This window comes from Heptranchias perlo, chromosome 15, assembly GCF_035084215.1.
Source record: "Heptranchias perlo isolate sHepPer1 chromosome 15, sHepPer1.hap1, whole genome shotgun sequence".
In the NCBI taxonomy this organism is placed as follows: domain Eukaryota; kingdom Metazoa; phylum Chordata; class Chondrichthyes; order Hexanchiformes; family Hexanchidae; genus Heptranchias; species Heptranchias perlo.
The window spans coordinates 37,716,453-37,740,324 of record NC_090339.1 but is presented as its reverse complement, the minus strand read 5'-3'; the positions used below and the strand labels follow the sequence as shown (position 1 = coordinate 37,740,324).

The 23,872-nt window shown below is 44.1% G+C and overlaps 1 protein-coding gene across 2 annotated transcripts in view; it reads left to right on the top strand.

Annotated features, from left to right (window-relative positions):
* The window catches only part of stard8 (StAR related lipid transfer domain containing 8), a 135,763-nt gene that overhangs the window by 72,402 nt on the left and 39,489 nt on the right, over positions 1-23,872 (top strand). For both annotated transcript variants that reach the window (XM_067997072.1, XM_067997071.1), the window contains 3 exons: positions 13,771-13,842; positions 17,119-17,200; positions 22,828-22,891. In XM_067997072.1, coding sequence (XP_067853173.1) covers positions 13,771-13,842; positions 17,119-17,200; positions 22,828-22,891 — 218 coding nt within the window. The remainder of the gene's footprint in view (positions 1-13,770; positions 13,843-17,118; positions 17,201-22,827; positions 22,892-23,872) is intronic.

The following is a 23,872-nucleotide window of genomic DNA, read 5'->3' as shown; positions in this document are numbered from 1 at the left end:
CAGCATATTTCTTGGAGAACTGTGATGCATGCGTTGTTTTAAAAGCTTTGGTAGGCAAAGAGTTAAAGTAAAACCGCACATGAATTTGGATAGGACTGGTTGGTACTTTGAGCAGTCTCTGTGCCGCATCTTCTGAAGACCAGATCGTAGTGGTTATAAGTAGGAACTCTATTCTCAGTCTCGCAGGAAGTCCTTCTGCGGTTTACAAAATTACTGTAGATAAGCCATCATCTTCAGACTTAAATTAAAACAGAAAATGTTGGATATACACAACAGATCTCTCTGCTCTTGAAAGAGAAGCAACAGGTTAACATTTAAGACGATCAGAACTGCAATCCTGGTGAAGGGCCTGTCTCGAAACATGGACCAGTCTTTTCTCTTGCAGATGCTGACACAACTGCTGTGTATTTCCAGCACGCCCTGTTTTATTTCAGATTTTTAGCATTTGCAATTTTTCTTTTTTTGTCTTCAGTTTCTTGATTGGTGCCATGTTTAAAGCAGCACCCAACACAGCATTAAATAGGAAACTTTTTAACTTGACCCTTGTAGCTTCTATTTCCTCCTCTGAATAAAAATGAAGCAGGGTTGTTATCCTCCAGTTGTTTCCTTTCTTGAAGATGCCGACTCTAGCCGGTAACCTTGGACGCTGACTTTGCTGGAGTTTGTGGGGTCATTGGGAGGTAATTTCATTTGTGTGGGGCCTTTCAGGCACCTGCACCTCTAATGGCGCATCTTGGGCACCTGCCTGCTCCAGGAGGCTGCAGAATGTAGTGGAGTGCTCCACGGAGGGGTTGCTGGGCCCTCCCAGAAACATCTTTGTCTTGTGTCCATTGGTCCCCTTCATAAGAGGGCCGAGCAAAAGTACAAAGTTACTGAAATATTCAGGGGCCCAGGCTGAGTCTCAGGCTTAGACCCCCAAAATGGTCCCCCATGTGCCATTGTAGAGGCCGGAATGCCTCCTTGTTCTTTGCGTACTGGTCTCTGAAGAACCACTAGGCCTTTGTGAGGGCGACATTGGCAGGACTTCCGATGTAAGGAGAGTATCTGGCCTTTCTGCTGCAGTCGTGCTGATGTTATGGTGGCAGTGTGCTGGAAGGGCTTATGAATTTCAGCCCATATGAATTTTTTTTGATGCAGGAATGCCTTAGGTATCTGACTCGCAGTTAAAAATCTGACATGAAATTTTTTTCAAGTTGATAGTCCTGATAGTACACAACTAATAACAAATGGCTACAGAGGAAGACAATCGCTGAGCTGGGGTTGAATTTAATGGCCACGCCTTTGGCTGGGCACTGATGCATAATGGAGTCAGAATATAAAGAGAGGAAGCAAATTAAAAAAGAAAAGAGGGAGGGGTAGAAATTAAAACTGAACTACAGTTATTCTTGAAATTCCGTGAGCAGGTGCAAGGATGTTAAATGTTAATTTCAGCAGCATTGAGAATAAAACCAGCTGCCTGAACAGGATGTGTTATCTGTGACGTAAAGGGCCAGTAACTCAGTAAGTGGGGTACGAATGAGTTGTGATGCTGTTTCAAGCCGCTAACATAGTAGAGAGAAGTCCTGGAGCATGGTGATGTGTGCTGCTTACTCTACAGGTGTAAATAATTTTACAACACCAAGTTATAGTCCAGCAATTTTATTTTAAATTCACAAGCTTTCGGAGGCTTCCTCCTTCCTCAGGTGAACGTTCCAACAACGTTCACCTGAGGAAGGAGGAAGCCTCCGAAAGCTTGTGAATTTAAAATAAAATTGCTGGACTATAACTTGGTGTTGTAAAATTGTTTACAATTGTCAACCCCAGTCCATCACCAGCATCTCCACATCATACTCTACAGGTGTGGAACAATCTCTGAAATCTCTCAACATTGTGTATAAATTGAAAAAGGTTGCACAGGATATGAGTGATTGAAGCATCACACATTGCTCCTTCTATCTATGGAAATCTCTCCAGAGACCGATGACCCTGGAACTCAATTGCCTTGTGTACAGAATTCTAAAGGGGAAGTTAAACAATATCTAGTAGCAATGCAATAGAGGATTACAGGGATAGGTGTAGACCAAGTTGTCTGCGGGATTCAATGGTTCCTGTGCTGCTGGGACTGAGGAAGAATGTTGCTTGGAGGCCAGGATTCAATAATGAGGAGGGATAAATATTCTGGAGTTTTGCTTGAGGATCTTTTGGAAATCATGGAATATTTATGCAGAACTTTCACTCAGAAGATTAAATGGGTGGGTTAAAGCCCATGATGGATTGCACATAATCTGTGGAAGAGTGGGACTGATGGGTCAGATGGTCTTTTATTCCCATGCTTTCTTATATTCTCATTGTTTATTGAACTAGGGCTGCTGGGATGTGCCTTAAGCTTTGGGTAATCTGTAACGCTCTAGTTGGTCCAAAGTACAATTTCCCCAAGCTCTTCTGTGTTCACTGCAGCTACCAGAGTCAGACTTGTTACAGTGCTCTCTGGCTGCAGCTATGCTACTAATACAAAAAAGAGTTAATAATCTTTGTTTTCTTCATAGCCTATGACTCCGGAACTCAGCTGTTATCAAGTCTACCAACATTCTCACATTTAACAGGTGGGAGATTGTGTGAAGTTTCAGTCTCTTGCCCTCCTGCCTCAGGGCTGTACATGCACGCGATAATATTACTGACATTTCCCATTAGAGAAAACAAGCCTACGTTTTGGTGATAGTGAAAGGGCTCGATTAAAATTATAGGCCCTTTGGATTTAATGGAGGCCTTTCACTATCCACATGGATGCTGGGATATTCCTATCTCCATGAGCATAGTCTTGATTTCTCTTAGTCTCCAACAGAAGAAGAATCATCAATCCCATAGCTGGATGGGTGTGGAGAGAAAATTAAAATGAGTGGAAAGAGAATAAAAATAAAAAGACAAGGATAAGAAAGAGGAGAGAAGAACATACTAATATTAATCAGATGCAACTGGTTGCTTTCAATCCTGTTTTTGGTGAGAAGTGATGCCCTCATGTCTTATGACTGAAAATTTCACACCCAGTATTTGTCCATTGTTGGGAACTCAGTGTTGTATGTATCTGTCTATTATCTAATACATGTATATGGAGTGCCTTTGCTGTTTGTAGCACGACAGTAATTTCATTCATTTTAAAGAATTTTGGGAATGCGGTTCTAGTAGGAATCCAGTTATTGTTGTTCTCATTCTGGCTGCCTCGGATGAAGCAGCTTCATAGTTGATTGTGCGCTAGTAAAGAGGTTAGAAAAGGGTAACCTGAAGGATTTCAGAACAGGAAGCTGATAACAGTGAAGATTTACAAGCCTATTACAGTACGATGGCCATAATTTGTTCCCTGCTGTTGTGGAATGTTGGGATTTTCACAGTGTAGAAGTATATTAAACAGCACTGATGTCCTCAGCTGCTTCCAACCATCCTTTGATATGGGTTTGCATCCTTCTATAATCTTACATAAACATGTGTAGCTTCCTTTCCCACGACATCTGTTTCGTGAATGTGTGATTTGAAGTGGGGGGGGGGGGGCAGGGAAAGCTGCTATTCCATCTTTTGGAACATTTAAAAAAAAGTCTTAAAATATAGGTGGTCATTGTTTGTTAATAACTAGCTAATTCGAGCTTGTTCCTGCTCAGGTGCACTGGCTGTGTTCATTGTTTTGATGCTGTTTGTTTACTCCCCCACCTTTCTCTCCCAAAGGTGCTCACTCTTGCCGAGGCACAATTCAATGGGCACCAGCACCCTCTGATACCTCACCCAGCTAATCATTCTTTATATGCGTGCTTGGACATTGACGTCTAGATTTTCCAATCCGTGCGAGCTTTGACACTGAGGCCTAGATTTTCCAATCCGTGCGAGCTTGGTCAGTGAGACCTAGATTTCCTAATCCATGTGAGCTTGGACAATGAGGCCTGGATTTTCCAATCTGTGCGAGCTTGGACAATGAGGCCTAGATTTTCCAATCTGTGTGAGCTTGGACAATGAGGCCTAGATTTTCCAATCTGTGCGAGCTTGGACAATGAGACCTAGATTTTACAATCTGTGCGAGCTTGTACAATGAGACCTAGATTTTCCAATCTGTGCACACTTGGACAATGAGACCTTGATTTTCTTGTGTGAGCTTGGACAATGAGACCTAGATTTTCCAATCTGTGCACGCTTGGACAATGAGACCTAGATTTTCCAATCTGTGTGAGCTTGGACAATGAGACCTAGATTTTCCAATCTGTGTGAGCTTGGACAATGAGACCTAGATTTTCCAATCTGTGCACGCTTGGACAATGAGGCCTGGATTTTCCAATCTGTGTGAGCTTGGACAATGAGACCTAGATTTTCCAATCTGTGCACGCTTGGACAATGAGACCTTGATTTTCCAATCTGTGCACGCTTGGACAATGAGACCTAGATTTTCCAATCTGTGCACGCTTGGACAATGAGGCCTGGATTTTCCAATCTGTGCACGCTTGGACAATGAGACCTAGATTTTCCAATCTGTGCACACTTGGACAATGAGACCTTGATTTTCTTGTGTGAGCTTGGACAATGAGACCTAGATTTCCCAATCCATGTGAGCTTGGACAGTGAGGCCTAGATTTTCCAATCTGTGCACGCTTGGACAATGAGACCTAGATTTTCCGATCTGTGCACGCTTGGACAATGAGGCCTAGATTTTCCAATCCATGTGTGCTTGGACAATGAGGCCTGGATTTTCCAATCTGTGCACACTTGGACAATGAGACCTAGATTTTCTTGTGCGAGCTTGGACAATGAAGCCGAGATTTCCCAATCCATGTGAGCTTGGACAATGAGACCTAGATTTTCCAACCTGTGCACGCTTGGACAATGAGGCCTGGATTTTCCAATCTGTGCGAGCTTGGACAATGAGACCTAGATTTTCCAATCTGTGTGAGCTTGGACAATGAGACCTAGATTTTCCAATCTGTGCATGCTTGGACAATGAGACCTAGATTTTCTTGTGCAAGCTTGGACAATGAGACCTAGATTTTCCAATCTGTGCACGCTTGGACAATGAGGCCTGGATTTTCCAATCTGTGCACGCTTGGACAATGAGACCTAGATTTTCCAATCTGTGCACACTTGGACAATGAGACCTAGATTTTCTTGTGCGAGCTTGGACAATGAGACCTAGATTTTCCAATCCATGTTTGATAAACACCAGTGTTGAAATAACACTGATCAGAAAATCCATGCTAGAGTGTCAGCAGACTGTTAAATTGCAACAGACAGCACAGCCAAGCCCCAGTATGTCCTCATTCAACATCCATGCGTGTATACTTCAACACTGAATAATGAACAGGCATGGCTGTTTTCTCCCCTCCTTAGCCCAAGATGCATATATCAAGCACATTGCCTATATGGCTGCCCTGTCGGAGATTAGTTAACTTAGGACCAACTAGGGATCGAATTTGGGACTTCCTTGGTTTGAATGGCTCAGTATTGCTTCTGGAAGCATATTTCCCAATTGAGCTACATACTTTGCTGGTTGTGTGGTTTCCTGGGGTTGGGTAATGATGGATTGGCTTCCACACTGTTGTGAAGTTCCACCCCTCCATTGCTTTCAGTGGGGTCTTTCTTTGGCAATGTCCCTGAACAGTTACAGGGGACATCACAAATATCAACCAATCCACAGTGCATGCCTACAACCAAAAGGTCACTGATGTCTTATTTGCCAATGCCACTCCACAGTTCATCAGTTTTGGAATGGCCCCCTGCCAACAGCAGGACAGTTCTACATTGGTTCGTTTCTCCAAGGGGCAGGGAGTTGTAGATGGCACCCAGGTGGCCACCAGTGGGTGCTATCCATTGGTGCCATCTGCAATTCAATTCATTATTTATCTAAACAGGAAAAGGTTCCATTCTATGAATATGCAGATCATTTGCAACCAATCAGCATTGCACCTCATGTGAATGCTCATTAGGCTGCCATGGTGCTTCTGTTTTAAAGCTGTCCACTGTACCAGCAGTGTTTCGCCCAGATAAGCAAGTCTCTGTGTGGCTGCATGGCGACAAAGGATACCCCATGAAACCTGTGTGTATGTCTGCCACACCTGCCCATGCTTCCACTGGAATCCTCGTCAAACACACAGCTGCGAAACTGAACGGTTGTTTCAGGTGCTTGGATCATGCTGGAGAGGTTCTCTAATACATTCCAGTAGAGTCTCATTGATAGTGGCTGAGTGCTGCATGCTGCACAGTTTCACCCTTCAAAAGGCCTGATCGTGGAAATCTTCATGGAGGAAGATAAGTCAGTTCTGGTGGACCATACACAGACCAGCAGCAGCAAGATGAGGAGGTGGAGGACCCTCTGTCACAGATAGTAAGAGTCACACACAGCAGATAATTAGGAAGACCTTCTCCAGTGACTCAAACTTTCATACTCCAGGCAGACAAATTTCTTGGATGGGTCCTGAAACGGGCGCTGGATCCTCATTTCGGTATTGAAATGAGGCCCATACTCGTTTCAGGCAGCCTCTAAGGCCACCCAAAAAAAGGCCCTGACAAATTTAGCAGAGGCCCGGGTGCATGCACAAATCGGGCGCAGGCCATCCCACTGCTAAATTTGTCAACGTGCCCATTTTATGCCTATTAAACTGGCACAGTGATGTTAAATCTCTCCCCTAGTGTCCACATATTGTGCCTGTTATTAGCTATATGAAGAAAGAAGCACATTTCCTTCTGCATCTGTTGGAACCCATTTACTAGAATAGTTCTAGGGATGATGGACTTCAGTTACCTGGATAGACTGGAGAAGCTGGGTTTATTCTCCTTAGAGCAGAGAAGGTTGAGAGGAGATTTGATAGAAATGTTCAAAATCATGAAGGGTTTAGATAAAGTAAGTAAAGAGAAACTGTTCTCACTAGCAGAAGGGTTGAGAACCAAAGGACAGATTTAAGGTGATTGGCAAAAGAACCAAAGGCAACATGAGGAAAATCTTTTTTACACAGTGAGTAGTTATGATCTGGAATGCGCTGCCTGAAAGGGTGTTGGAAGCAGATTCAATTGTGGCTTTCAAAAAGGAATTGGATAAATACTTGAAGGGAAAAAATTTGGAGAGCTACGGGGAAAAAGCGGGGGAATGGGACTAACTGGTTGCTCTTACAAGGAGCCGGCATGGGCTCAGTGGGCCGAATGGCCTCCTTCTGTGCTGTAACCATTCTATGATTCTTCTATGAACCCTAATGATGGGTCAGTTCCTGGGAATTGTAATCTTATACATCATTATTTGCCTGGTAGGAATTGAGCGTACTTGTGCACTGAGAGGGGGAACGAAATTGGATGAATGACTGCGTTCTTGGCTGGGATGAGGTAACCTGTTTAGCTTTTCCAAATCCCACACATGATGCAATGAATCTCCTTTCCACAGACTCCTTGCCAAGAGAAACCTGGGCTTCCTTTAATAAAATGCCATCAGGCTGATGGCATTTATTTATGTTAACTGCCTTCCCAGTGGTTTGAATGTTCAACTAATTGGAAAATATACTATTCTGGGCTCCCTCAACTGTGTGGTTCCGGTTATCTATCTCCTTACAAATATAGCATGGCTGCAAGACATTTCAGGATGACTTACTAACTCATCCACTTGGTGATGTCTTCTGACCTCATTGCACATTTCAGTTGGTTGCAAGGGTGAAGTGGGGAAGAACTTACTGATGCAGGAAATGGCTATTGGTCTGGAGTGTGGTGGGAGACAGCTAGTATAAGAGACTCAAGTTAGATAAAGGGGTGGATGAGCTGGAGAGTTGGAATGTAAGTACATTGTGCAAGTCGGGGTTGTAACATGGCAGTGGTTTTAGGGTGTCTTTGCTGGTCACTTTTTTAATGAGAAACGCAGGTGAAAGGCCAAGGCCTTTCGTGCAGAACACCACCAAGGTTAGAATGAGCAGGAGAAGTGATGAGGTAAATCAGAAAGTTTTGGTTAGTGGATAAGAAGTTTGGGTTTTAACGGCCAAAAAATCGTAGAACAAAAGAAAATTGAGAAACTTAATTGAGATTGTAATGTTGACCGACACTAAAGTTTCCTTTTGTCTGTCTTATCAGCACAGCATTCGCAGATCTCATACTTTGTTTCTAATTTTCACCCCTCCTCTGCTAAAAGTGTGGCCCTCAGTTGACGTCTGGAACCTCACCTAAGTGACCATTCATCATGTGTGAACATTGACTTTGTTGGCAGGCTATTCAACAGTGGAGGGAGTTGTAGCCGAACCTGATCCTGCCCTTATTCACTATCTATTCATGCACGCACACACACTCTTCAGCAGAAGTTACTAGTTTTCAAACAAATATTTTCATCTTATACTCGAGTTTTTTGGGAGCTTACAAGAGCAGTTTTTTCGCACTGTTCTGTAACTTCAGTCTCCCAATTTTAACTTCTGTGATTCCTACCCTCAACATCTTCACAGTTCTTTAACTCTGTCCCAAATGCTCATTATACTGTGACCCCAGTATGTCAATCTTCAGCTGACCCTTAACCACTTAACCCTGCACCTCTTCCAATTTCCAATGTGTTGCGCCCCTAGCTCTTCCCATTCTTCATTGATCTGTTACCCTACTCCCAAAACCTTTATAGTTCAATAGCCCTGGATCCCCCCAATCTTCAATCTACTGTAACCCCTCCACCCCTCAATACTCAAAGAACTGTAAATATGTCCCACCAATCCTCACTGTTGTAACCCAATATTCACTTCTGTAAAGCTGGTTACCCCGATCTTTACTGTAACAGTTTCATCTTGTGTAATCGCTAGTTCCCCAGTCTTCAGTGTACTGTAACAATAATCCCCCAATCTTTAGTGTACTGTAACAATAGTCTCCCAGTCTTCAGTGTACTGTAACAATAATCCCCCAATCTTTAGTGCACTGTAACAATAGTCCCCCAATCTTCAGTGTACTGTAATAATAATCCCCCAATCTTTAGTGTGCTGTAACAATAGTCCCCCAGTCTTCAGTGTACTGTAACAATAATCCCCCAATCTTTAGTGCACTGTAACAATAGTCCCCCAATCTTCAGTGTACTGTAATAATAATCCCCCAATCTTTAGTGTACTGTAACAATAGTCCCCCAGTCTTCAGTGCACTGTAACAGTGGTCCCCCAGACTTCAGTGCACTGTAACAGTGGTCCCCCAGACTTCAGTGTACTGTAACAGTGGTCCCCCAGACTTCAGTGTACTTTAACAGTGGTCCCCCAGACTTCAGTGTACTGTAACAGTGGTCCCCCAGACTTCAGTGTACTGTAACAGTGGTCCCCCAGACTTCAGTGTACTGTAACAGTGGTCCCCCAGACTTCAGTGTACTGTAACAGTGGTCCCCCAGACTTCAGTGTACTGTAACAGTGGTCCCCCAGACTTCAGTGTACTGTAACAGTGGTCCCCCAGACTTCAGTGTACTGTAACAGTGGTCCCCCAGACTTCAGTGTACTGTAACAGTGGTCCCCCAGACTTCAGTGTACTGTAACAGTGGTCCCCCAGACTTCAGTGTACTGTAACAGTGGTCCCCCAGACGTACTGTAACTCCAGCTCCCTTCCCTCGTCTTCACTTTGCTGTAAACTGTGTTGTAACTCTTTTTTGGGCTTTTTCCCAATATTATTTCTTGTTTTCATGCTTGAACTAGTTTCCATAAGCAGACCATGTCCCTTATGAACCTAAACCTATGCCTTTATTCACTGCTGTATATGGATTAGTGCCTAAGTATGGTAATTCACTCATTAGAGATTATGTGGGACGCCCACCACATTCTCCTTTCACCTCCAAAAGCAGAAAATTACACATTGCTAGACCAATGCATACAGATTAAGCTATTTGGTCATATTTATTTACAGATGAAATAATGTACAGAAGCAAAAAGTCATAGTTAAATACTAAAACAGTGCAATATCTAAAAATAATGGGACATTTTCCAATGGGTAATCTTTTGTTGTGAGTACTTAAGGTGCTCACAACAATTTACTGCCAGCATTGATTTAAAGTGGGTGTTAACCCTTTAAAATGAAGCAGGTTAATACCTACCTTTAAAATAAGGCTGTCAGAATTTTCCCTTTAAATAATGCCTTGAGTACTTGCACAAAACATGGGACAATTTCCCTTAGTAGAATTAGAATCAGGCCATAATGGGTTAATGTATCCCTTTTCAGGCTGTTGGCAATGAATGGGTCCTTTTGATGGAAGAGCTGGGTTACTTTTCTAGATGAGAATTTGGATGTGGACAACACGAGTTTCAATTCAACCATGGAGTTTACTGCATTACACTGGAATTGAAACCACGCAGGCAGAGCTATCATTTTATGCTTTAGGACTTCTTTCATTCTACATTCTTTTGAAGTAAATAAGCAAGCAGAGATGCCAGCAGTTATTCACCTTGCTTGGTGAGGTAGTAATGGCTAGAAATTGTGAATTTCTTTACATATTTCCCCCTAGTTTGGGCTTCATACCTTATAATAGATTTTTCAAATAGTTCAAATGAATGAAAACAGTCATCTGTGCCTGTCTGTCAAGCTCTGCATTTTATCACCTCTAAATCTGTTAACGCCAGTTTTCATTGCTCCTAACCTCATTTCCTCTTCCCCCAAGTATTCATTGTGTTGTAATCTTGTTGCCCAGTCTTCACCAAGCTGTGACCTTGCCCCTCCCAGTTTATTTATGTGTCGTAATCCCGGGTGCTAGTCTTCACTGTGCTATAAGACTGGTCCCCTGGCTGTCCCGTTTTATTACTGTACTGTAACCCATACCTCTGCCATCTCCATTCTGCTATGATCCCCATCTCCCCTCCCCCAGTTTACACTGTGCTGTAACTCTGGCCCTAGTCTTCATGGTTCTGTAGTCCTGGCTCCCCAGACTTCACCATGAATTCCAGACTTCACTGTAACCTGGCCACCCTGGTCTTTACTATGCTGTAACTCTTCCCCCTCCCTCCCCCCCCCCCCCACTCCACCAATCTCTACTGCAAGGTTCCCCCTCCCAGCAGTCTGCCTGACCGGTTGAAAGATAGTCTGAAATCTGTTTGCTGCTGAAACTCATAGTAAAGAAGAAACCCACGGAGACCATGAAATATTCGCAGAGAGACTGAAGTTTCTTTTCTTATATTCTTGCAAGGCAAACTGAAGAGCTTCAAGCTTAGCTAAACAAATGTTACTTAACAGTAGGCCCAAAATTATGGATAATACTTGCAAATAAATAGTCACCTTTAGCTTCAAAAACTGATTAACCTCTATAATGCAAACCAAAAACTCGCCCTGTGTAATACTGTTGAGTGTGCACAGCGACCTGTGTAACACACTGTTGAGTGTGTACAGTATCCTGCATAACACATTGTTCAGCCTGTACATTGCCCTGCATAACACACTGTTCAATCTGTACAGCGCCCTGTGTAACCCACTGTTCAGTCTCTACAGCACCCTGCGTAACACAGTGTTCAGTCTCTACAGCACCCTGTGTAACACATTGTTCAGTCTCTACAGCACCCTGTGTAACACATTGTTCAGTCTCTACAGCACCCTGCGTAACACATTGTTCAGTCTCTACAGCACCCTGTGTAACACATTGTTCAGTCTCTACAGCACCCTGCGTAACACATTGTTCAGTCTCTACAGCACCCTGTGTAACACATTGTTCAGTCTGTACAGCGCCCTGTGTAACACACTGTTCAGTCTGTACAGCTCACCGTGTGATGTTCTGATTGGCTTATATTGTAATGGTAGCAGCTTTTTAAAAATTCGTTCATGGGATGTGGGCGTCGCTGGCAAGGCCAGCATTTATTGCTCATCCCTAATTGCTCTTGAGAAGGTGGTGGTGAGCTGCCTTCTTGAACTGCTGCAGTCTGTGTGGTGAAGGTTCTCCCATAGTGCTGTTAGGAAGGGAGTTCCAGGATTTTGACCCAGCGACGATGAAGGAACGGCGATATATTTCCAAGTCGGGATGGTGTGTGACTTGGAGGGGAACGTGCAGGTGGTGCTGTTCCCATGTACCTGCTGTTCTTGTCCTTCTAGGTGGTAGAGGTCGCGGGTTTGGGAGGTGCTGTCGAAGAAGCCTTGGCGAGTTGCTGCAGTGCATCCTGTGTCTAGTATAGGTGCCTGAGATGCCTTTAAAGGCATAATGACTGTATATTTGTGCGTCTTTTTCTCTCAAATAGCCTTTGATGAGCTGAGGTCTTCAGTCCATTGTGAGGGGGTATACTTTGTAGTCGAGCTCCTGTATGAAGTGTATACTGGTTCCACATGTTGCACTCTACAGTCTGAGCTCAGTCCTACACAGTGGAAGTTGTTTTATCTGATGGGCCAATCTGTGACATCAGTTGAGTGTGGGCCTGGCTGACCTTATATCTCTGTCATAGTGATGGATCAAACTCAGAGGCTAGAGAGAAAACAAGTTCCTTGGAAGTACCCAAATCCATGGTGCTTGAATTCTGTTTCCAGCTTAAATATTGGACATGGGCTGACCACAGGCTCTGAACCTATAGATGTAGATGATCTCGGTGTTTTTATGGTTAAGTAGAGAAAGATTGGTTTTAAAAAAAAGCTTCACTGTGTATTGCCCAATCTCCTCTGTGGCTCATACTTACCACAAATGACCTTTGTGCGTACAAGAAAGGGAGAACGTGTTACTAAGGAATGAAACTGTGAAAAAGAAGCTTTCCCCAGTGATGCAGTGCATTTATGCAATGAACAGGTGAGCCACACAGATCCAGAAGGCCCTGTGTTTGATTCCTGCTCTGACCTCAACCAAGCTGGTGTTTAGGCTCTACTGTTCACTTCTGTGTCCTTGGGCTAGGGAGGAAAAAATTTGCCATTGATCTTACTTCTTATCACTATTCGGTGGATCTTACTGAAAATGAAGGTTTATGGCTGTCCTTCGATGGTTGATTATCCTGCTGACACTCACTAGGTTCATACTGGAGAGTGCCTGGTGTGTTTGGAACTATGTCCAGCATCAGTCAGTACCTTCAGGAGAAGAGGAGAGGGTGACAACATGTAAAAAGGACCCACACAGCACTGTCCAGACTGTGGTATCTGCCTGAACAGCATTGTCTAGATTGTGGTACCTCCACCTGTACTATATTTGTAATATTTCTGCCCATACAGCATTGGTCAGACAGTAGTATCTCTGCCTATATGCCATTGTGCAGATCCTAATATCTCTGACCCTTACAGTGCTGTCAAATTTGTAGACATCAAGAAGACAAACTCAACAGTTCTATTCATACATCTTGTACAATAACAATGTTGATACGCATTGCAACTAGAAGAATTCTAACCTCACTGGATAAAAATGGCACACAATGGCGAAAGCTTTACTCTGTTCTAACTGGTGCTCTACCTGACCTGTGAGAGCTTGGTGGGATAGTGTAGAGGGAGCTCGATGCTGATGCTAGACAGAAAGGGTCCCATTCCCCAGTAATGAAATTGCTCACTTTCTGAGAAACCAAGGTGAAAAGCTAATGCCCATTTTGCAAGACACCATCAGTTTTGAAAAGAGGAGAGAAGATGAGATAAATCTAAAAGTAGTAACTAGATGATGCCAAGTTTTGGATTCAAAAGTTTGTAGATTGTCAGAAAAAAGGAATGATTGAGAGAGGCATGGAGTTCCATACTGTTCAGATCCTGGGAAAGAAGGAGTTAGAGTAAGAAATGGTGCAGTGATTTCAACACAGTGAGAATACAGAGAGGAGAAAGACATATTTGGAGTTTTGCTGTTTTCACAATGTAAAGAGTAACTTTCAACTGAGTGTGGCTCTGCAAGAGTTAATTTACTGAACTTTTTTTTAATAGAACTGGAGGCTAAGGAAGCTTTTGATTGGCTGCGGGCAGCAGGATTTCCTCAATATGCACAGCTCTATGAAGGTGGGTGTGGCCTTTGTGCCTTATTTATTTATTTGTTTGTTTAATTTGGTTTTTGAAAGGAATGTAGGAGGAGAGGCCAATCAGGAAACTGTGGCCGTGAGATTCTGCGAAATTTGTTTTAAATCTGTCACATGCAGTTACAACCGAGGACAATGACCACACACTTGATTTTGTTATGCCCTTAAATTAGAAGCAAACAGAGTCTTTGTGCCTCTTCCTTGCCCCTCAACAGCCTTTCTCTTATTTCCACAAGGGGGTATTTCTCAAGGTGAGCACAAGTAAAGTATTTTTTTGAATTTCGTTGTTCACATGGCCACTAGCTAATTATGGATGAGGAAGACAATTTAGCCCATCTTAATTCATCCACCTGAAGAGATCCCAACACCCCAATCCCCCCCTCTGCTCATTTTATTCATCCAATTGATTCTTAGATGATTCCAAGATTTTTGCCTCCATTATTCTATCTGGAACTCTAATCCACATGTTGATTACACTTTGTGTGAAGAAGAATTTTCTGATACCAGTCCTAAAATTATATTTTACTTGTTTGAACCTGTGTCCCCTTGTTCTACTCCACAGTTTAATTTAAAATAATATTCTGGCTTAACTGTTTCTATACTCGTCACAATCTTGTATACCTTTATAGAATCAGCTCTTGGATGCCTCCTTCTTAGGCTGAAAATCCCATGCTTCTCTAGTCGCCTCATAACTCGGGTCCCTAACACGGAGTTTGACTAATATGCTGGGAATTTCTTCAGGGATTCTCCTGTGTAACTTTGGAAAATCTGCGGAAACCCCAGATTGATGCGTAAATGGGGTTTCCGCTGATCTTCCGCTAAAATTAAAGCAACTGATTGAGAAATTCCCTGCGATAGCCTTAACATGGATTTTTTGAAAAGCCTGTTGTAATTCTAGGTACACCACGTCATATGGCTTCCTACAGCCCAGTAGGTTGGCACTTCCTCAAAGAAGTCGAGGATGTTGATCATGCAGGATCTTCTCCTTCTGAATCCAACTTGACTGCTATTTATTAGATGGCTATTGTACAGATGAGGCTCAGATTTACTCTGAATAATCAATTCCATTACTTAACATGGAATGTAAGTTAGACTAATAAGTCAGTAATTGCCATTTCTGTTTTGCCATTCTTTTTGAATATGGGCACCATGTTAGCCTATTTCCAATCTACTGGTACCTCCCCAGTGTCCATCGTGACCAAAAAACCTTTTTTGGCATTGTAGCCATAACTTGGGAGGTACGCTCCTTGCATTGACCTCCTCAGCCACCTCTTTTCACTGGCGACAGGTGTGTTGCCTGGAGGTCTTTCTGCTCCCTTTGAGGGGGGGGGGGGTGCAGGACCTCCCTCTTCCTGTCTACTGCCTGGACCAGGGCCTCCATAGCGGCATCGGAGAAACTGGGGGCCCGATCTGCAGTTCTTGCAGCCATTATTCTCTTCAGAAGCATTTCCTCCTATCTGCAGCCAGAGTGCACCTTCCCTTTAAGAGGTGTAGACTACCTTTAAGTGGCATTGGAGACGCCCAATTTCCTGCCCCCCCCCCCCCCCCCCCCCACAAACAGGCGTGGAACCAATAAGCAGCACGGGTAGCACTGGCTGCATGCCTGACCCATTATAATGAGACCCCAGCACCAAATTCACGTGGGCACAGGGACCGCGTCAACAGGCACGGGCAGCGTGCGCCCTGCTTCTTAGGCACCCATTTTTGGAATTTATAAACCGTCAATAAAACTGGCTTGATTGATTAACAAATGGTTAACTTTTACAACGACTTTTAAATATTTATTATCTACTATAACGGAGCTTCCTGTTTTAAAGTTCTATATAAAACTTCTTTAAATGAGCACTTTATATATTTAATTAAAGCAAAAATTTTAAGTGCAATAAAGGCTTGACTGTTATTTTAAATGACCCTGGGAGGGTCGGCAGGGAACAATTACTGGAAGTAGAGCATAATGGGAAATGATCTTCAGCCAAATCTCCTCTCCATTAATCAGTTTTCACCCTCGGGCTAACTGCTCGAGCCCCAGTGAAAGCCCATATTGCTGCTCCTTTCGGGAAAATTGGTTCCATCCCAGAAAAATCCCAGACGTTGCTGCCTGGCTTTCCAGTGTGATACTTGTTAAATCTCCTGTTTGAACTGGTTTGGGGTCACTGGCGGGGGCACGAAAGTTCTGAAATGATGTTTTGCTTATGTTGGCCTTTGGTTTTCCTCAGTACTTGTTATTCCCTGCCATACAGAACTACCTTCTTTGTGGTTTATAGTTCTGCTCGGAGGCCATCCCTTAGGGCTCCAATACTATCCTTATTATTCCCCCTCCTCATCGACCTGAGCTGAGCCCACACCTGCATTGCACTGTCTCTTTAATCTGCCATAGTACTAAGCAAGACTGGTCCTGTTTAGGTGATTCAGTGATGCCAATGTAATTAGGATTTTCTATTTTATTTGCCACATTTATATCTCTTTAGATTTTGAATGACAGCCCTATAACTGACTGACCCCATGATACTACAGCTCTGTCACTGTGTAACCGACTGACCCACAACAGTGTGTGATTAACTAACCCCATGATAGTGTCATACTGTCACTTTTGAAACAGACTGAACCCTCAATAATGTAACTGTGACCACTGTGTGATTGAATCATCCCATGAGAGTGTCACACTGTCATTTTGTAACTGACTGACCTCTCAATAATGTAACTGTGTCACTGTCATGTGCCCTTCCATGTTCAAATAACCTGCCAACACTCATTAGGGGTAATTTTCTGACTTTGCACCTCACTGGCCAGAAATGCATATCGGAAATTCAAGTGTGGACAAGTTTCTGACCATTTATTGAAATAGTTGTAAAATCATGTACAGTGTGTGTGTCCAGATATTCAGTATGGACTCCTAATGGGTGAGGCTCTCTTCTAGGGGTGCAAAGTTGGAAAATTTCCCCTATTGTCTAGGCTTAGATAGGAAAAATGACCACTTGAATGAGCTACCAGAAAGTTCCTGGTGCCATTGGAACTGTACTCCGGTATGAGTCAGCACCTGAAGGGACAAAATAAAAACATTCAGCAGGTCAGGTCCCTGTGGAGAAAAGAAAAAGGTTAGGTTAACGGTTTCAGGTCTACAATCCTTCGTCAGAACCCGGAGGGAGAGAAAAAATATGATTGAATAATTTCCAGCGATAAACGGACACATCACCGCAACCAAGTACATGGAGTACGCGAGGAGCAGATATGTAAATGTGTTTATTTTCTTGTGTTGCAGACTCCCAGTTTCCCATCGACATCGCAGCTGTCAAGAAGGATCATGATTTTCTTGACCGGGATTCTATGAAATCTGTGTGCAGGTAACTGTTTGTTACCTTTTTTATTTTGTTTTTCTCCCCCTCCCCACCCCCTTTTCCTAAAGGTGCCATCTCTTGCTTTGGTATGGTCCCATGAGTACAGTTAGCTGGGGTCAATAATGGTCAAATTTGGCTTAGGTCAATAATGAGCTGGCTTGGCTAGGTTATGGGGTAAGTAATGTCTGGGTCATTCAGTAATGGTCAGCAACTGCATTTCTGGGTCAGGGTCAGTAAGTGGATGGCTGGCTTGGCATCAGTAACTGAGCACTTATAGCAGGTGCATAGACTGCCCTAAGAGCACTGTTATGGGGACCTCTGTTGCAGATGACTCTGGAGCTCTCATATGTACCAGGGTGGACCACAGTGTTGCAAAGCCATCCGTCACATTAACGCACGGGTAAGGTGGACTCCTCCATTTGACCTGCCATCTGCAGCACGCTGTCTGACACGGTCCCCAGTACCTGCACATACACTTGATGCATCCTTTTAAAAGCAGCAGCTATGAGAGCTGGTCCTTAGGCCCTTCAGCCGAAGGGCGACATCTCCTGGATCTCCGGTCATCAATGTCTTCTCCCTTCGGGTCCACCCCCAGTTGCTCGTGCTCCCTTGTGTTCTGTGATTCACTCAATGCACTGCCCTCTGGTGTAGATGTCTTTGAACTGGTGCTTGGGAGGCATAGAGTGAGTGACAGGGCAGGCTGTGAAGTTGACTAGGCCAGATACATTGGGGCCTAGTTTTTCTACTTCCTCTTCTGGTGGGTCTAGAGGAGGAAAAGAGGAATTGTGGTTAGAATGGGCGGTTGAGGGGCAGAGTTCACATGTGACTTTCAGCCGGGATGACGTTGGGGGTGGGGGGCGGTTTCATGATATAATTTGCTGACGGGTAATGAGGATTATAGGAGGAATGAGAAGGAACAGAGTATAACATAATTAGGAACTTGTAATTTCCAGCTGCTCTCATACTTCCCCATTGCTGACACTGCGTATGGCTCCTTCCCCAGTAATAGCAGAGCTTCCTCCTCACAGGAGGCGGGAGGGTGAAGGTTTGTTCTCTCTTTGGTGTTATCGGATGTCTTGTACTTCAAAAACAAAATGCAAAATGTGAGAATGACCTTTGATTACCATGAGATGCAGTAACCCCCAGCTGTCACCCTGATTCCTGTAATAGGTGTGCTGACAGGTGCTGCACCAAGCAATTAGACCCCAGGTGATCTTTTAGTGGTTGATTTAACATAAGTCTGTGAATAGGGGAACGCTTCTAGGTTAAGGCTGAGGGTACCATGCTGCCTCCTGGGCATCGATGGAAAGCAATTCAAGCACTTTAGCACAGTGTGAGGGGAGATTACTAATTATCAGACAGACTTAGCACAGTGTATTTTTGGAAGATGTGGCTAATTCCTCTTACCTTGCCTGTCCTGGCAACGTAATTACATTTTTTCTTGCACTGACTTGCTGTGCGTCTGTGTGATGGTCTGGCTAATTCCTGCACTGCTGCTAAATCACTCTCCTTGTGGGCCACCGTTGCTGCATGCCAAACAGTGCTTCTGTCCTTTGCCTGACTTCATGCCGACGGACTTCGACATGTTTGTTGGTGACCCTGAGGACGCTGGGCCCTCCTGCAAAACTCAGATATTCTTGAAATTGTTGTATATCCAAAATTATATTTTTTTTGTTGTGTTCCCATTAAGCAGCTGCAGTTCCATAAGCTGCAGTTCCATAAATTGTGACTGGTGACTGGTGTTCCTAATACTGAGAAATAGCTGTCAGCAACCGCGCGCCGGGGCCGGGTCAGCAACCGCGCGCCGGGGCCGGGTCAGCAACCGCGCGGCGGGGCCGGGTCAGCAACCGCGCGGCGGGGCCGGGTCAGCAACCGCGCGGCGGGGCCGGGTCAGCAACCGCGCGGCGGGGCCGGGTCAGCAACCGCGCGGCGGGGCCGGGTCAGCAACCGCGCGCCAGGGCCGGGTCAGTACCCATTTGTCAGTAATCGTAAGCCCCTGGCTGATGTGATTTTCTGGTGTCTCTCGGTGGATCCTTGTGGGTCAGGAAACTACATTTTGATCTTGAACTAAACGTGGCTCAGTTCTTGCAGTAAGTGCTGTGGTTTAGTCACATGAGGAATTTTCTGTGGTTCTGTTGAAGTCAGCAAGTGATTCGCGTCAGTTATTTCAAAATACAGTATCTTCTACTTTGTGATGATCTCGTGTTTCTGAGTTTATTCAAGGTTAGTCTCATAACCCCACCCATTTGCCAAGTCTGGTTGATCCAAGAAGAAAAAACTAGATTAATGGTCACCGGTGCTTGTGTAGCTTGTGTGTGACCCTGTTGAGAAGTTATCTATTGCTCCCCCTTGGATTTAGCTAACATGCGACAAAAGCAGGAGCACTTAAAGTTGTGTTTCAAAGAATTTAAATAACCATCGGTACTGTGATGAATCAGAGAGCCGTCTTGTTTTAGGTTCTAAGAAACTCGGGGTGGGGGGCTGTAATTTTCCAACTTCGTGCTCTCAGCAGGAAGCTTCACCAGTTGGGGGCACGTGTAGGAAATTCAGGGTGTGCTCTACACAATTTGCTGACCATTTCAAATGGTCAAAAAACCATGTGCAGCATGCGCTCAAATTTCCGGTACATTCTATCCATAGGCCGGGCTGCCTGTTGAAAGCGCAAAGTCATAAATGATCCTTTCTGGGGACGATATTCTGATGGTCCCACTCCAGCGTAAACGTGGTGCAGAAAAACTCCCATCCACCCAAAGCAAAGGCCGCAGTCTGTGACCCAGATCCCAGGGATTGGGCCATTTACATGCTCAGGATGAGCCACCTACATCAGTAAAGGCAGTTCTGAGGTGCCCACTGCAGACCATTGGTGAGTTTTGGAGTGGCCCACAGATGCTTTGACAGGAGGATCCAGAGGTCCATCCCAGACCAAAGATTTTTTTAAAAAAGGTTTTGTTGCTCTGCAGCTCCTAAAGGAGCACAAATCTTTTTAAAATAAAGGTAAGTAATCCCCTCTTGGAACAATTAGCTTTGCCTTGGTAAGTTCTGGGGCCTTTCCAAGGGGCTCAATGGAGCTCTTACCAGCTCTTAGCTGGTGGGAGTTCCACTGATGCCTAATAAGGGCATTTTGTGCAGAAGTCCTGGGTTTGTCCGGGATCTCCCCCAGACACACTCCCTTAACATGGGAGGGAGGTAGATGGAAAAATCACACTACGTAATGTGGGCCGGAGTCCCAGCAGAACCAATTACATCCCAAATTCCAGCATGTGCCGTGCGTCCTATCTACACACCACCCTGGCACCAGATCGGAATTTTGGTGTTGTTTGAATATTTCCTTATGGGATCTGGTAACCATGTCGACATTGTAGCAGCTTTAATTTGTCTACTGAATTTCTTCCTGCCTGTTCCTCAGTATTGGAGAAATGGTGTGGTGTGCAGACTGCCACTTTAAATGGGTGAATATGTCATTTCTGTTTAGGTGACTGCTTAATGGATGTTGCAATAAGTGACAGAAGCACTTAATATTGATTAGCTTGTTGCAAGAACGAGACAAAGCTAATTGGCTTGGATTATCAAGGCACCTGGAGGATGGGAAGCGAATCTTGCTTTATATGGGAGTTGCTTTGTTTCACAGGTGTAAAAACTATGGCTTAAATTTTCAGAGTATGCGCTGGTGACGCGGAACCTTGTCCACCACCCATGCATATCGGAAAGTCACAGGCAGTGTGCTGGAGCTGAGTGTGGCTCCTTGCTGACAACATGTACTCGGAAAATCTAGGCCTATAATCAAGATAACCCTGTCGTGCAAACTGATGCCTTTGATCGGCAGCTGTATTTAATTGCAAAAGACATCCGCTGTTGGAGTTCAACCTTCAAAGTAGAAGGGGGGGGGGGGGTGTAACCGGGCCTGTATCGAAGGTTCTTTAGTGAATTAGAAAATGCTGGAAACATTCAGCGGGTGAGGCACCATCTGTGGAAAGAGCAGTTGAATTAATATTTTGGGTGTGGACCCTTCATCAAAGCAGTTTTGACAAAGGGTCCACACCTAAAACGTTAACTCATCTCTTCTCTCCACAGATGCTGCCTCACCTGCTAAGTGTTTCCATCATTTTCTGTATTTGACATCTTTAAACGGAAAGTAGCATAATGTGTGTTGTGTCTAAAGGTCTGCCATTTTCTGTTCTTCCGAATTTTAAAATGAATTGTAATCAGTTTTTAAGAGACTTGCCAACCCATACGATCTCCTGAAATCCCAGGACTTTTCTCAACTCTTGAGAGAAGTGTTTCTGGGCTTTTTCTGGTGCACATGGAGATGCTGAAGAATTTTTTCGTCCCCTCTACCTCCACTATCAAAAATGTAATACTAAAGAAATAAAATAAAACTGGGGAATAAAACAGTAAGTAAGTATCCAGTAAGTGAGATTTGTGAATAATTTGTAGGGCTATTTAGTTCTAATATAAGGTCAGTTATTTGTAATGTAAATAAAGGCCAGGAGCGGGAGTATCAATTGAGGGGGAGCCAGTGGGAAGAATGTGGTTGGCTGGTGATAGAGATAGAAACTGTAAGAGAAACAGCCCTGAATGAAGATGGTATTCTGTTTCTGAGAGTATAGGAATGCTCAGCCTGCTGAGGAAAAACAAAATCAAAATTTGATTTCTGAATTTCCCCATAGCTTTTCCCAGTAAGTTCCACCATTGATTTTCATCAGGAATTACATTTTGGAAGTAAACCTGACAAATTGCTGCAATACTTAGGAAAGAATATTCAGAGCATTAGGGAATCCCAATGACTGAATGGGTAAGTGCGATGTCTGGTTTTGCACTGAGTGATGCAGAGCAAGAAGGTACCAGGTTTGATTCCCTGTCTGTGCTGAGTTAGCTGATCTCAGCTGGGATAAATGTAAGGAATCTTACAACACCAGGTTATAGTCCAACAGTTTTATTTGAAAATCACAAGCTTTTGAAGGCTTTCTCCTTCGTCAGGTGAGTGTAGGATTCCATGAAGGATACCGCATTTATAGTCAGAGAACAATGCCTGGTGATTACAGATAATCCTTCCAACTGCCCGTTGTCAAGGCAATCAAAGGAGCGTTCAGACAGAGAGACATTTGTCATTTGTCCACCTCAGTCCATCACTGGCATCTCCACATCATCAGCTGGGATAACTACAGGAGTGCTATAATTCACCTTGGAGCTCCTGGGCTAGACGGTAAAACGCAGCTATCATTCCTGTTCCTGTTCCTGATCACTATTTATTAAGCTCTGATTGAAAGTGTGTGTAGGTGGACGTCAAGTAAAGACAGTAGGCTTCTCTGTGATGACTAGGCTCACTGATGGAGAGTGGGCACTTGGGCAAAGTACTGGGCAAAGAGGGCAACCAGCACCTGTGGAACTGTACCCCAGCAAGAGTCAACATCATCAGGACAGGAGGGGAGAAATTTAAGTGGGGGAGAGTGGGAAGTGTCATGTAGGAAATGTCCGAGTGTTACAAGAGTGAGGCTGCTTCCATCCTTCCCTGCAAAAGAAATTCCAAATTGAAGAGAATTCACAGCTGGGGTCTTATTGTGAGTACTTGCGGCAATTTCTGTAAATTGGGCTTGTGGATAAAGCATCTTTAATTTGATTTTGTTTTTTCTCAGGCGGCTGATGACCCTGAATAAATACGCCTCTATAAAGTTTGAAGTCAAAACTAACAGGAAGTCGGTAAGTACCCATGGAGGAATGCGCTGGTCCACTGTTTTCTAGCAAATACTTTCCTACTATGCTCTATGCTTTTGAGGTCTGAAGGTTTAGCTGGCAATTCCAAAGCCATTTTAGTAAATATGGAAATTGTAAACAATTTTACAACACCAAGTTATAGTCCAGCAATTTTATTTTAAATTCACAAGCTTTCGGAGGCTACCTCCTTCCTCAGGTGAACGATGCGGAAATTTCCGCATCGTTCACCTGAGGAAGGAGGTAGCCTCCGAAAGCTTGTGAATTTAAAATAAAATTGCTGGACTATAACTTGGTGTTGTAAAATTGTTTACAATTGTCAACCCCAGTCCATCACCGGCATCTCCACATCAGTAAATATGGAGACAGACTTTTTCTTCAGGTACCATTCACTGTTTTGGCACTGCTTGGTATGGCTGCATTGGCTAATTTTTTTTAAAAAGAGGATAGTTTTGACCATCAAAATGATGGGAGCAGAGTCTTGTGTTAGTGTAGCTGTGTCCAGAGCAGAATCTGTAGAGTAAACCTCCACACTATGGAGTCTAGAGACCAGCTGTTCTGCTCTAAGGGTTCTGTACTAGTACAGAGACCTCCTGCTCCACTGCCCTCCTCCCTGAGTCCTGTATCAGCACAGAGACCCCCTGGTCCTTCTCTGAGTCCTTTACCAGTACAGAGACCCCTTGCTCCCCCCCTAGTCCTTTACCAGTACAGAGATCCCCTGCTCCACCCCAATGACCTACCTCCCCGCTTCTGCCTTCCCCCTCTGGGTTTTGTACCAGTACAGACATTACCTGGTCGCTTCCAGATCCTATAGAGGACTGGTCTTCCCCCTGAGCTTTGTACCAGTACAGGGATTCCCTTCTCCGCCTCTGGGTTTTGTATCAGTATAACACTAGCATTGACTTAGTTTAATTGCCAACTCTGGTAGAACAATGTAGTCTAACTATGATCTTTGCCAACTATTGGAGG